The sequence below is a fragment of the Cygnus atratus genome, chromosome 7 (assembly GCF_013377495.2).
Source record: "Cygnus atratus isolate AKBS03 ecotype Queensland, Australia chromosome 7, CAtr_DNAZoo_HiC_assembly, whole genome shotgun sequence".
In the NCBI taxonomy this organism is placed as follows: domain Eukaryota; kingdom Metazoa; phylum Chordata; class Aves; order Anseriformes; family Anatidae; genus Cygnus; species Cygnus atratus.
In genome coordinates this window covers 13006554-13020294 of record NC_066368.1, presented here as the reverse complement: position 1 = coordinate 13020294, position 13741 = coordinate 13006554, and the positions used below count along the sequence as shown (strand labels likewise).

Here is a 13741-nt window from a genome sequence, read left to right as displayed (position 1 = left end):
TGTCCTGTGAGCAAAGCCCGGCCCGCCAGCACCACGAGCTGCGGTCCCTTCCAGACACAGCCCGCCCACATCAGAGCCTGCGGGAGCAGAAAGCCAGGAGGGGCGAGGTGGCAGGGAAAGGAGCCCTGACAGAGCCCCGCGTAACCTTTCCATGCTGGCTGGGCGATTTTCTATTTGCACTTAAATGCATTAATGTAAATAAACTCCCCGTAACCCTTGCAGGGCTATTTCGGACGTTTGTGAAAACAACCGTCTCCTCTCATCGCGAGCCAAGGGATGCGAACACAACAGGCACTTCTCATCTCGGTCCCCGCACACTCAATGAAAGTGAAGGATTGTGTTCCCCGCACAAAAGCGGAATTGTGTTTGGGGGCCGGGGGTGTGAACTCCACGCGATTTTCCGCAGTATAAATAATGGAAAGCCGACCGCGATCACGAGCAGCAAAGCAGCAGAAGGGGGGGAACTGTCATTGCCTCAACTCTTTGGACTTGGGTGCTTCAGGGAAGAAAGGGCAAGGAGAAATCCTGCCAAGGAATGTAATTTTCAGACAGAGATTCCAGAAAAAATATCTTGATCTTTGGTTAAAAAAAAAAAAAAAAAGGAAATACACTGCTCTCCTGTGTTTTATTGTTCCAGCAAACAAAACCTGGAACAAGGTTAACAAACAAGGGGGCTCCTCCCAAGGCTGAGCTTTAAATCCTGCTGGGGAGAGCAAACGGGCTGCGATGGGACCTGCCAACACCGGAGTAACGGAGACAGAGGTGGGACATCACAGGAGGTGTGTGTTTAGCCTTGACCCACTCAGGTGAAGCAAGGCATTCAGCCCAGTTTTACCACCACTCTGCGTAATCCCTTGTATGAGATGTGGGCCAGGGACAAAACCAGCATCCATGGGCCCAACACCAAAATTGTGAGAGCATCGTTCAGAAATTTTGGCAATTTCAGGCAAGTTTTTACATTGCCCTTAGCACCAGTACCTTGCAGGGACTCATGTTTCTAATGCATCTGAATTTTTAACATGAAAAGCAACCAACAGCTAGGAAAATTGGTCTGAATCCTCCTCAGCTGATTTGGGAGAGCTGTTGCATCTCCTCCCTGCGGATGTACCCAGACGAGCCCCCCCATCCTCACAGCCCCAGGTGTCAGCAGGAGGTATAGGATGGAAGTACTGATAACGAGAACTTACACAAACCAAACCTCAAAAAAACAATTCAAATAATCCTTTTGACTAATTTCACTGCTTTCTTTGCTCGCTGGAGGCCCGTAAATGGAGTTTGATATTATTCAAGTATTCCTAAGGATTTTTGCTGGAAGCAAGCTTGCGTAGCCCAAAGGGTGGATGCTGAGTGAGCGCCTGACACTAGTGCACAAGCTAACCTTTCTGTTCCCCGGCAGAGTGCCTTTAATCCTTGATAAAGCAGGTTCCCACTCCAGACAGTGAGAATTCATACAGTGGGAAATGTGCTATCCATTACATTTCTGCAGCGCTCCCTTGGGCTTCTTGGTTTGGAAAAATCTGCCCAAGTTAAACTTTTTCTAGATAATTGGTAAAAACCACATACATGGCAAAACGGTCTAGCAAGCAGGTAAAGCAATTTGTTTAAAGCTCCCAAATAATATTCACAGACACTTCTTCAGTTTTTGCCCAGTTCCAGAAATACTATGCCATGAATGTGTGAGCATCTGGTAACATGGCATCACTTCACAGCTGTCAGATCCAAACTGGAGAGGGAAGCTGACACAGGAGCTCGCATCGCAGCTGCGTTTTCCCCAATCTTTCCCAATGCTTACGAAGCTTTGGGCCAAGAGCCTTCGGCGCAGGTTTCTCTCTCATAGTCATAAAGACAATAAACCTTCTAAAAACCACATCCCACTGGACTCTTACTAAGTGAGAGTTCATCACCGCTGAGCTCCGTCACTCTTCTCGTTTCTGACGTTTCCTCAAGCGTGACAGCTGCCAGAGGAAGCTGCCTCAGCCCTCAGCACTTGCTGGGGCTCCTAACCCCGGCACTTCCCACAGCCGCTGGCTACTACAGAGATGGGGGCTCCTGGGGGAGCTCTGCTTTACGAGCTCTCACTCTCCACCTGAAATGTGAGCCAATTTGTAACTCCACACCCTTATGCACCCTCCCCTCTGAAGCTCCCAGGCCGTCCACCGTGAAGCAGAGCTGGCAGCCGTCGCCACCCCAGCACGATCACACACCGTGGAGAGGGACTCCACGCTCTCCCTGGGCTGACGACATTTACAGGGCACTGTAAATGTGGGATCCAGGCCTCGTGAAACCATGCGGAGCAAAACACAAGCCTTAGCATCACGAGAGGCAGTAATTTCGAAACCATTTCCCACCTCAGAGCACGCGCCGTCCGTGTGCGCACTGCAGCTGCACGGCCTGTGGGAGCAGCAGCAGGCTGAAAACCCCCAGCACCGTCGGCCCCAGGGGCACAGGCTCTTCTCTTGACAAGCAAAGTCGACCTGCTGACCACAAGCACACAGTTGAGCAATTCTGATTTATTCCAGTAGGAATCAGTGACACGTCAGTGTACGCGCACACACACTCCATTCTGCAATCCCATGCTGTACCCCTTGCATTTTTACAGTTCATGTTTTCCCTTAAAAGACCACCAGGCTTGATGAAGTGTTTAGCTGCCATGCCAGGAACACACACTGCACACGGGACAACTGGAAGATATCCCCTAAGAAAGGGGAGGCACATCAGTAGGAGGCCGTGTGTATTTAGAAGGACACGGTAAAGAAGTCAACCACCTCTTTGTGACACCCCCAACCTTTCTAAAAACAAACCCTACTCCTTTCTCTAACTAAATATAGAGCCAGTGGCTTAATTAAACTTTGTTTTACTTCTGGGATTGGGAGCCTGACTAAAGAACAGCTCCAAACTGAACGCGAATGACGACCTGCCTTTCACAGCCGAGGCAGTGCTTCACCTGCAGCGCCCAGAGCACCTCGCTGGTTGTGCAGCCCCTCGGAGGGCCTCAGGTTGTCAGAGCACTGCACGTGAGGAGATCACAAGGATGGAGGGAAAAACTCAGCTTCAGAGCAGCCTGCCGCTTGATGTCATGCTCCTGCAAGGCCTTAGAAGTGAACTAGCATTTAATTTGGGGTGGATGAGGTAAAAGCTGCTTGATGGCACAACGAAATGTTTCAATACCGCTGATCCTACGCACAGGATAAAACCACCAGGGAAATAAGTACTTGTCAACTCTAGGGGACTAGCAGCATTTTATGGAGCAATGCCCACCAGCTGCAATGACCCCAAGCAGCAGCCAGCAGTCACCGATGCCATGGTGGGATCCAGGATCCTGGGTTTGTGCAGCAAAGATTCCCAATGCTGCAGAGTATGGGTGATATCAGTGTCAGCTTTATGTCCTAACAGCACCCAAGTGCACAAGTACAAGGGGAGGGTCCCCGTAGGCCAGGTCTCTTCCACAACTGCAGGTTATTTGCCGTGTTCTTCGAACGTGGCCTCTGTTGTAGCTGGGCAGGCGCTTTGCCATTTCCCCATCATGGCCCTCATCTCTGTCTGACGTGTACCGTCTCTTTAGAAACAAATACTGGAAACTGAAGAGATTGTTTTGCCAAGCAAACATTTAAATAACGATGGAAATAAGAATTATAAACAATTCCATTTATTCACTGAAGACAAAGATACTGCCCCAAGCCAGCTGGTATCCTAAGGCACTGACTAAGCCCCAGAAGGAAAAAAAAAATGGCATTTAAATAGCCTTTAATCATCTAAGACAATCATTCCCAGCTCAATAACCACATCAGCTACTAATTTTTTTTCCAAGGGAATTTCAAGTCCCCTGTTACCGGCAGGCTTGCCGCTGGGCTGTGTTTCTGAGAGGAGTAGGCAGGGTTCTCTGCTGAGAGCTGAATCAGGCCCAGCCGCTCCGAGAGCTCCAGCAGAGCTGCCAAAAGGCAGGCAGCGCGGCCAGCTCTCCCGACTGGTGGCTCACGGCTTCTCCTGGAAATCTGCTTTGCTGCATCACCTGCAGACCTCACCACCGCTGGCCTCTCCACGCGCTGTTTGGGACGGCAGACAAATGGCCCGTGTTTACTCGGGAGAAAGGACGTGCCATTTGTCCCCAGGGAGCCGGTGCTGACCTTTGGGAGCAGACATGTTGACAGAGCCACGCTACGATTTCCTCTGAATTTTCCCAGGCTAGGTTCAGTTTCGATCCTGTTCTTAAGGAAGCTGTCGTCAAACCAACCCGTACATCCCGACTGCTGGAGTAACTATGTCCCTACGGCCTCAAGACTGCCAGGGACGGCCTTGAAGCCAAGCCCTAGGGCTGAACCCTGCGGGTCAGCTATGGTGCCAGGCGCCTGCTCCGGAGGAGGATTTCACGGCAGCTCTCAATGCCTGCAGCGGGGCCAAGATGCTGAGGCCCAGCATCCCACACCAAGAGAGTGGGAGCAGGAAAAATGCGATCCTTGAGACCAGACAGACCATCCTGGCCAACGCCAGCATAGCCCAGAGTGGAGGGAGGCCCACGCCTTGACTGCAAAGCCCCGGTGCATTCACAGCACAGCTCGACCCACCCCCCCTACCATGCTGTTTCTCCCCACTCCCCCCCTGCCGACCCCACCTTCTCTGCCTGCTTCCATATGCACCCTCAGACGCACACACGTAGCCCGCAGGAACACTCCCCGAGCTCGTCAGAGGCTGGGAATCTCTCAAACGTGAGCCTCCCACGCGGCGAAAGGGGCAAGCTGCATCACGCACGGGGCCTCGCCAGCAGCCCTCCTTCCCTTCCCCAGCACCCGGAGCTGCTCGCGGGGTGGCACCTCTGGAAGGGATCGCCCTCAGGCACCACGAAGTGAGCCTGCTGCTCCGGGTGCCTGAGAAGCCCTGGCGGTGGCTGGGAGCCTTTTGCAAACTCAGGAACGTGCCTGTCCCATTGCATTCTTACCTACAGTCTTCGTCACTGATAAACTCAGCACATGCTTGAGCTTGTTGATCCGCCGCTCCTACAGAGCTAAAAGCAGGAACGTTATAACAGAAAATACCATATGCCCTACAAAAACAGTCGGTACTGAGTTAGACCGTGCTGGACCACCAGATTTAGTGACTGTGGGTCTCCACTTGGGCAATTAACCCAAACTAACTAATGCTGAGAGTGCAAGCATTTTCACCAGGGTTACATCAGACATCTGCCCCACAAGCACCCCGTGCCGACTCCCCCGTCGCTCTGCCCCAGGAAGCCGATACCCCGAGGCTGCCAGGTCGTCTTGAATCCCAGTAACCCTGTAAGACACCGAGTGCTCAGACACGTGGTGAAGTTACACTGGAAATGAGAGTGGATGTTACAATATTTGATACAGCTTGGGGTAACAGAAGAAGGGACGTGGGTACTGAAGAGCACAGTACAGAAGAAGGATCGATAGCAGCAGCATTCAGATGAACGCCAGTCTGAACAAGCAGAGTTACAGACCGCGAGGACTTTTTTATAGTACCGTTTTTGTTTAATGTGCTCTTCAGTGCTCAGTTACTTCATTACAGCACTATAAACAATCAGGATGGCCCTAGCAATAACAAATGAAGCTCTTGATGTTTTATCGTCAGACTGGAAACAACTTACATCTCTTTCCGCTCCCTAATAAAATTCTTGATATTCTTTATTTTTTTTAATGTTCTAATTGGCTGCTAGTGAGTTCCTCTTTCTGCACCACTTTGAAGAAAACCTGCTTAGATCAGCAGACCGCATCAGCCAGATAACTTTTTGCTAACTGATACACAAAGCAGCGCCTTGTTTATTTGCCTTTTCAAAATTGTGACATTTCATGTGTCTCCTTGTGGCCAAAACGTCTGTGTGGGTCATTGTGTGCAGAGACTGCGATCTGCCTACCTCACATTCCTGCCGCGGCTCTGGCGGGGACATCGTTCGCCTCTCATACCATCAGAAACACAACGTGGGATTACCGCATGCCACTAAAGGCAGCTGCTGTGCTTTGTCTTGGAGAAAGCTGCACTTTGCAACTGCAAGAAAGGCAATTCCCAGCTTCGCACACAGAGACCCACCATCCTCATGGGAAGGATGGAGAGGCTGGTATCTGAACACAGAGCTGGGCCCCTCTGCTGAGGCTCTTGTCCTGTCCACACTCTGATCCAGCCACCAAGTAACACCGACACAAAAGCAGACTAGAACATTTGGAGTCGCTGGATAAAATGCCGAAGACGCACTGCTGGTGATTTCAGCTAGGACACCAGGCACTGAAGCAGGGCCACATCTGCCCTGCCCGCTTTGCTGGGGGAGAGGGTTTCTCAGCAGAGAGGGGCAGCACCCAACAGGGGTCACAGCATCTATAAAATGCCCCAGGTGGCACTGAGCAACTGGCAGGGTGAGCTTGGCAGGGGGCAAAAGAGCCACCCTCCACACCCACGCCAGTTGCAAACCCCATTGCTGCTTCCCATCCCAGCGTGGCCACTGGGAGGGTGAGCTGGCTGCATCCCCACCCTTCCTCACCTTATGCTTTAGGAAATTTCTGCATGTGCTCAACTGCAAATCCCCATCCTGCAAAAGCACTTTCCAGCAGGAAAATCATGGGCCTTACACCTGTAGATGTCTTTTACTGCAGAGTGGAAATGCCAGGCATGATCCCTGCTATCCCAATAAAAGTGTCCTTTCTCAGTTCCTTCAGGGACAGCAGGAGCATTGCCTACCAGGACTACCAGCTCAGGCCAGGATTCTGCTGCCAACACCAGCAAACCCACCAGTGATGCTGGGAAAACTCAGATGGCATCCAGGTAAAATGCCTGAAGGAGCCCCCAGCCTGCCACGAGGCTCAGCACTTGCTGCAGGCTGACGCTCACATCGCTCTCCCCGTGAAGGGCTCCCCTGTTCTGTACTGCAGGCAGGAGCCAAGGACCCAGGTGCAGGCTGCATCCAAAAGTGGCATTTCAAATATTGCATTAAGAGGTGGCTCTGACCCCACGCGGTGCTCGGGTGCAAATGCCTCTCTAGGGTGAAGGACAACAAATAATTGGACTTGACAAGCAATTTATCGTACTGCTTTCATCTATGCAGAGCTAATTCAATACTTACAATCCTATTTACTGCAACACTGGCATCCACACGTAGTCTGCTGCCGTGATTTGACCCACATGCAGCAGCAGATGTGACTTGGTTGCGCAATTAAATCAGGGTGTTGCGGCACCATTTAAGCCCACAGCTAGAGACCTCCAGACCTCACTGAAGCAGCACAGAACTTACGCTTGGCTCGTTGCATTGGATCTGGTTTCTACTTACCACACCTTCACGGGGCAAACTCTAGCTTCAAAATCCCGCAATGTGTCCAGATTCACCGCCCTATTACTTATCTCGAAAACCTCCTGACAAAATTCAAGCACATGCACTGCTGAAACAGCACGGCTAAACACTTCCAGGGTTTGAATCCTTGGGACAGAGCAGCCTCTAAGTGCCTCCGGTGCCTAACAGGATTTGCTAGGAAGTACTAAAAAAATAAGAACAGCAACACCACAACAACATACAACAGTATGATACAAGGGCTCTTAAACCTCTGAGCCATTTGTCGCAGAGACAGCCATTCAGGGAAGGGCGGGCTCTTTTTTAAAGAAACCTGAAATTACAGTAGTGAAATTAATTATTTGTATTCCTTTCTCTTTGCCCCTGGCAACCCCCCGGGCTTCCCCATGGGTCCTATCCAGTGTCACTGTCAACATCAGGCATCGCAGCCCTGATTAAGCCATTACAAGTCAGCCCTTGTTCCTCCACTTCACTCGAGAGCAAAGGAGGCACGTGCAGGCTTCGGAAGCCCTGAAACGCGGCTCTGTCGCGAGCACACTGGGATGAGAGGACCTGCAGCCTCCAGCTGTTTTAGATACGAGTGGTGCTTGTGAACCAGCTGAGCATTACTCACTGGGTCTTTGCCTGGGTTTTGTGCTGGAAGGGCCTCGTCAGAAGAGTGACACTACCCACGTAGATTGGTTATGCTAAGGCAACGTTGCCGTGCCTGGTAGCAGGTTGCAAAAACCAGGTCCAGCCAGTCCCACAGTGCTAGGTCACAAGCTCAGGCTTCCACCCAAAAGCTAGAAATCATAGGTCAGCCCCTTACCTGGAGCAAAGGGAGGGGGATCTGAGGAGACTGCCTTCATCATCAACAAGCTGGTGGCACCTCCAGCACCAATGACGTGGTCTATGGCCAAGAGCCAGGTTCAGCCCCTCAAGAGTTTGGGGAATGGGACCTGGTACTTCCATTGCTGGTCTCCAATTTTCATCATGAAAAGCTCTGATCCGGGTTTTCCATTGCAAAAATCCCTCTCCTATTCGGGGTACCGTAATACAACTGGGAACTGCTGTTTGCAAGGCAAGATGTGGCCCAGCACAGATCCCCACTACAAGCCAGTCGCAGTTCAGACAGCAAACGTGGGGAATCCTCCACTGCTACACCCTGACACTGCTGCTCTGCAACACCAGGAGGATTTTAACACTTAAACATGGGCAATTGCAAGCGGCTGCAGCAGGGGCTGCCCAGCTCCTACCTGAGGCTTTCGGTGCTTCCCCCCATGCTGTGGTAAAGCAACATCCGCCGCTGAGCAAGAATCACTGCACATCAAGCCAGGGGTTCCTCAAAATGCAAGGGTTTCCCAACGTGCCCTGATCTGTCATTTATTCTCCTAACTCCCACTGCAGACTTGCAAATTAGAATCATGAATACGAGTTGCAATTCAAGATCCACAGCCCATTTTTTCCCTGCCTCACCTACAAGATGCTCTGGCAGCATCAGGAGCCCAGAAAAATTTAACAACAAGACAAAAGAAGAATCACCTCTGGGAGTTTCAAAGCACTTTATGGCAGCATGAGCACAAAGGTCCTTGTCCCCATATTACAGCTAGGAAACTGAGGCACAGACAGGCATGGCGACGTGCTTACAGAGACACGACAAGAGCTGGAAACCCCAGGTGAGGGCCTTGGGAACTCGCAGCGCCTCACAGCATGAGCTAAAGAGGCTGTTGCAGAGGGCTGGTGCTGCTCAGGCACTGGTGGCCCCGACAGGGATCCCTGGGAGAGAAAAGGGTTAAGGGAGGGAATTTTGCTACTTTCTTGTCGTATTTTCTCGTGGGGGGAGAAGCGTTGTGCAAGCGGGAGTTTTCCACTGGCGCTAGGCCCCCTTGCACTTATCAATGGGACCTTTCAGGGCTCACTCCCTGATTGAGACATCATTTCCTGTCCAACACACTAACCCCATTGATAACTCCACGCCTGATGGGAACTTTTCAAACCTACCAGGAAAGGCCAGGAGACCCAGAAGAACATATGCATGAAAACAGAACTGGGGCGAAAAGAAAAAGAAGAGAGAAAGAAACGGTTTGGGGCACAAGCCACGCTGACAACAAATGTTTGTGATTACAGAGCGGAGCATCTTTAGGAAGCACATCAGAGACGGAGAAGCCATTGCACAAATCATTCGTAGCAGTGGGACTGACAGGCCTAGTGCTTCAGGCTAGAAAGAAGTGGAAAGGGACTTAAGAACATCCCTTTTTTGTCTTCCAGTCACACAGCAATCGTGGACATCAAGACTGGCTATAAAAATTGTCCAGTCTTCCACTGCAAAAGCCAGAAGAATGTAACCAGTACGGCTTTCAAAAGTGGCTGGAGACTTCAGATGTCCAAGTACAACAAGCAATGTGAAAAGGGGAAGCAATGATGAAACTCTCACTCTTTAAGGTATCTCCGACCAGGCACTCAAGGGAGGAACCATTTCTTCTCTAAGTTATCCCAGCAAATTGGCTGGCTGCTATTTCCCAGGCTACAGCCCAGCCAGCTGTGCATGTCCTTAACGCTGGCTGTGAGGACTCATTTGATATTCTGAACACAGCCCAGTTCCAACCACAAGCTGCAGCCCCAGATCAGCATTTTCCCCAAAGTTCAGGAGTCTGTTAATCCTCAGTTTTTGCTTTCACTCGTTCCCAAGCAGAGGTTTTATAACCCCAGGCAATTATAGTCCTGCTGCCTGGAAAGGTACAGACACAATGGATCTGGATTATGGCTAAAGAGGACAGCAGCCAGAAAGCTCTCCCAAGTTGTACAGGTGCTTGGCAGCAGCACTAGAAACGAAGCAACTGATGCCCACACTGAAACTTTGTAATTTAGACTTTCTAGTTTCCTGGCTTCAGACTTTACCCAGCATCAATCCAGCAAGAAAGCTTTCGATGAAACCTAAATACAAAGGCATGGGATAAAGCAACAGAGCCAGAGCGGGTATTTAAAACCAATCAGCAGGAACCAGGACGCTGGCTGGCTGGGGAGGTGGTTAGAAGGAGGGACAGAAGGTTTCCACTGCCATCCCCACTACTGAATTGCTGTGGGAGCGTGCAAAAGCTCTGTTCTTTTCAGCAATTTAGGGAAGTAGTTTCTGGGCGCCCAAGATGTAGCTCCCTCTCAAAGCGCATCTCAAGTATTTAAAATTAGATTCCCTCTTCAATAGGAACCATTCATGAAAATGTCAGCTTCAAATGTCTTTGCAGTGCAAGTTACTCATTGTGAGCATACCACCCACTTCTCTCATACCCTACAAGGACAGAGTCTGAAAAGTTTCAGGATCGTGACATGTAACAGACCAAACAAGCACAAAGCCTTATTTAAACGTAGATCATCCCAGCTGGAGACATGACTGGGAGTATGAGCAGAAATAACGTTTTGTGTAAGAAAAGACAGACTTACCTGCAGATCAAAGAACTTGCTGTATCTCCGGTAGATGATCTGGGAAGTCAGGTCGGACCATGTTACGTTGATTATATAGACCTGGTCAGAGAAAAGAAAGCACAGGTCAGCACGGGCTCTGAAGCACAGGGTACGTCCAAAGGCTGGACAGGCAGAACAGGTAAATTCGGCATTTCTCTGGCTCCTCCTGCTCACAATGAAGAATATAATCCAAGGTGCAGGACTAGCTGAAATTAAAGGTGTTGCGCTGTCGCAGCTTTCAGCAGAGGTCTCAGGAGAGCCAACGGTGGTTTCCCACCCCTCCTCATCACCAGCTCCCATGGATTTTGCTCCCCCTGGGATTAAAGCTTTGTGATGGCATGTTTTCTGGTCTCTGGTTGCACACCCTGCCCTCTGCCTGTCTGGAGGAGCCCAGGACCTGCTGCACGTGCAGCCACCAGAGCTCGTCCTGTCCTTAGGCAACATCCTAAGGGGCTACTGGTCTCCTGCACCATGCTCCAGGTTTTCCTTCTACATGGAGATGCGACCTTGGCCCTTTCAAGCAACACACGGCTCTCGTTTAACAAGGATATTCAAAGGGAACTCAGCTCTGGGGGCTGTGGGATTGCAGCTCTGTAAAACACAGCCAGTGACGCGCACCTGTACGTGCACTACAACAGCTCAGCCCAGCACCTCTGGTACCTATCAGACTGATTCAAAGGTGATGTGAAGTAGGTGAGGGCGAGACGGTTTTCTAACATTTGTGGAAGCAACAACACAAGCCCAGAACAAGCCCAAGGTTTCCCTTGCCCAGCCCCATTACACATCCTGAACAATCACCTTACAGAAACACTGTTTTGCCAGAAGACATGATGAAAAATGATTCACAAGTGCGCGCACATACAGACACATATCGCACACAAATATTTCCTTTTGACCCTAGTGCCTCCAAAACATTTTTAAAAAGGGGAAAAAAAACAAGCCAAGTTCTGGTCTCAGATACACCGGCCTTCAAGCCCAATGTTGGTCCTGCCGCCTTGTTGGCGGATACATGAGACACAACAAGACCTGAGCTAACACAGGTCACTAAAGGTGACCACACGACTCCAACGTAATGGAAATCACAGTTAGGGCAGCTCCTGAGTCTTTAAAGCACTTTCCAGGTTTCGCATATGGAGCGAGATAAGGATCTGGCAGAGGAAACAGGAAAGCATCCCTCCTCCCTCAGCCCCTGCCTGCAGCAGGAGCTCTGCCCTTTGCCTGCAGGGATGGGGGACGGACAAGCATCACCCTCTTCTCCAGGACACCAGCCCATCTGCCAAGGTGCAGATGCTGGGTTATTGCTTTTAAAGATAAGAGGTATTGCATGAAAAGCCCCAGAGGGGTGTTGAAGACGAGGCTGAAAAACACTTTTCCAAGGACCACTAAGGGGTTTTTCCCCGCTTCTTTCCTGCTAAGAGAGAGGTATCATCTGATGCCCTGGAAGCACAGAGGTCCTGCAGCCTCACTTCTTGTTACGACCTCTCTGCTTGTTACGACCATGTTCAGTCCCCAAGGCCCTGTCTCCCACAGCCCACTTCCATGGTATTTGAGAGCTGGACACGCTGTTAAGGAGATCTGGGGCCTTTTATAGAGCACTGATGGTAAGGAGCCTGAATCTGACTGAATTGTCGTATCCAACCCATCTGCTGCTCCCAAGAGAGCACAGCTCTCAGAAAATCCAGGCTATTCACCCGCTCTGCTTCACATTTCTCCTGGAAAACCAAGCCGAGTGACCTTGCTCCCACAGTACCCACAGACACAACGGTGACAACTGCGCGGTTTCACGAGGGGCAATAAGACCGAGTGACACGAGCATTTCAGGCCCCCTTTAAACATCTTACCCGCACAGACAACCCGCAGGGGTCAGGCCCTGGGACGGAAGCTGTTGTTGCCAATTTTCAGACCAGCCGCACTGCCCTGCAGAATATTTTTCCATGTGTTTGTTGTGAAAAAAAAAAAAAAAGTTTGTAGCTTCACTCTGGGCTAATTCACAACACAAATATTTCTGCTCCTTCGCTATCCAACAGCTACTTTCAGATGGAAAACCCATTCGATTAAAAACAGATCATGACAGATGGGAGCTGACTGGGATCCAAAAGCAACTTCAGATGCTGTAATTCTGGCCCCGGGTTCTCACAAAGGGGATAAGACAGGGATAGGAGGAACACATTTCACATCTAAACAATGTTTATAACTTTTTAATTACGCGTCCTTTCTCCAGAACTTTGCAAGAAAAATACGCCACAGCCATCCAAGCTTTTTGAGTTTCCCAGCACTTCGAGCTTCCCCACACTACTCTTCAGGAACCCCCCCAAAAAAAATGAGTCCCCAAAATTTGCTAATAGCCTGCAAGTCTGCTCAACTCCGATCCTGTCTGGACAGAAGTGAATCCTGCTGCAAGAGGTCAGCATCGCTCAGGGTGCAGTAAGTGGCACAACACTTCCATCACGCGAGAGGGCTGAAGCTCCACGTGCAAGGGGATTTCGGGGCCAGCCGAGGCAGCAGACAAGGTTGGATGCCTTCAGTGCAGGAACAGGCAGACGTGGTGCCATCTCTGATATCCAGGCTCTGCAGAAAGGAAACTGCCACTGCCTTCAGCCAAGCCAGGATTTTGCTGCATGTTTAAAACAAAAATTAAATCTCTTTGAGCCTTAGGTCTCTTCACACTCAGCAAGAGATGAACTGGGTAGTGTACAGATGCATTGACTTCTCTTTCATCAGAGCAGCAGCAAGGAAAGCCTTTAATGGTAACGTGGAGCTCTGTTAAGCTAAAAATGCACGGGCTCAAAATCTGCGACAAGACACAGGTGCAAAAATCTGAAATGGCGATTGATTTTCTTCCTTATTTGCATAAATCAAATTGCTTCTGGAAAGCCATTTGAAATAACTGCTTGGACTCAGAAGAGATCATTAAAATGCCAGATTTTAAAAGCAAGGTCCAAAGGTTTCAAAAGCCTTAGATATCATATTTCCCTCCTTCAGAGATCAGAGTTTGATGGTTATTCGCTTCTGCTG

At 50.2% G+C, this 13741-nt stretch overlaps 1 protein-coding gene across 2 annotated transcripts in view; it reads right to left on the bottom strand.

The window, feature by feature from the left end:
• Positions 1-13741, bottom strand: part of SH3PXD2A (SH3 and PX domains 2A) — a 252573-nt gene that overhangs the window by 201563 nt on the left and 37269 nt on the right. For both annotated transcript variants that reach the window (XM_035547572.2, XM_035547575.2), the window contains exon 2: positions 10706-10786. In XM_035547572.2, coding sequence (XP_035403465.1) covers positions 10706-10786 — 81 coding nt within the window. The remainder of the gene's footprint in view (positions 1-10705; positions 10787-13741) is intronic.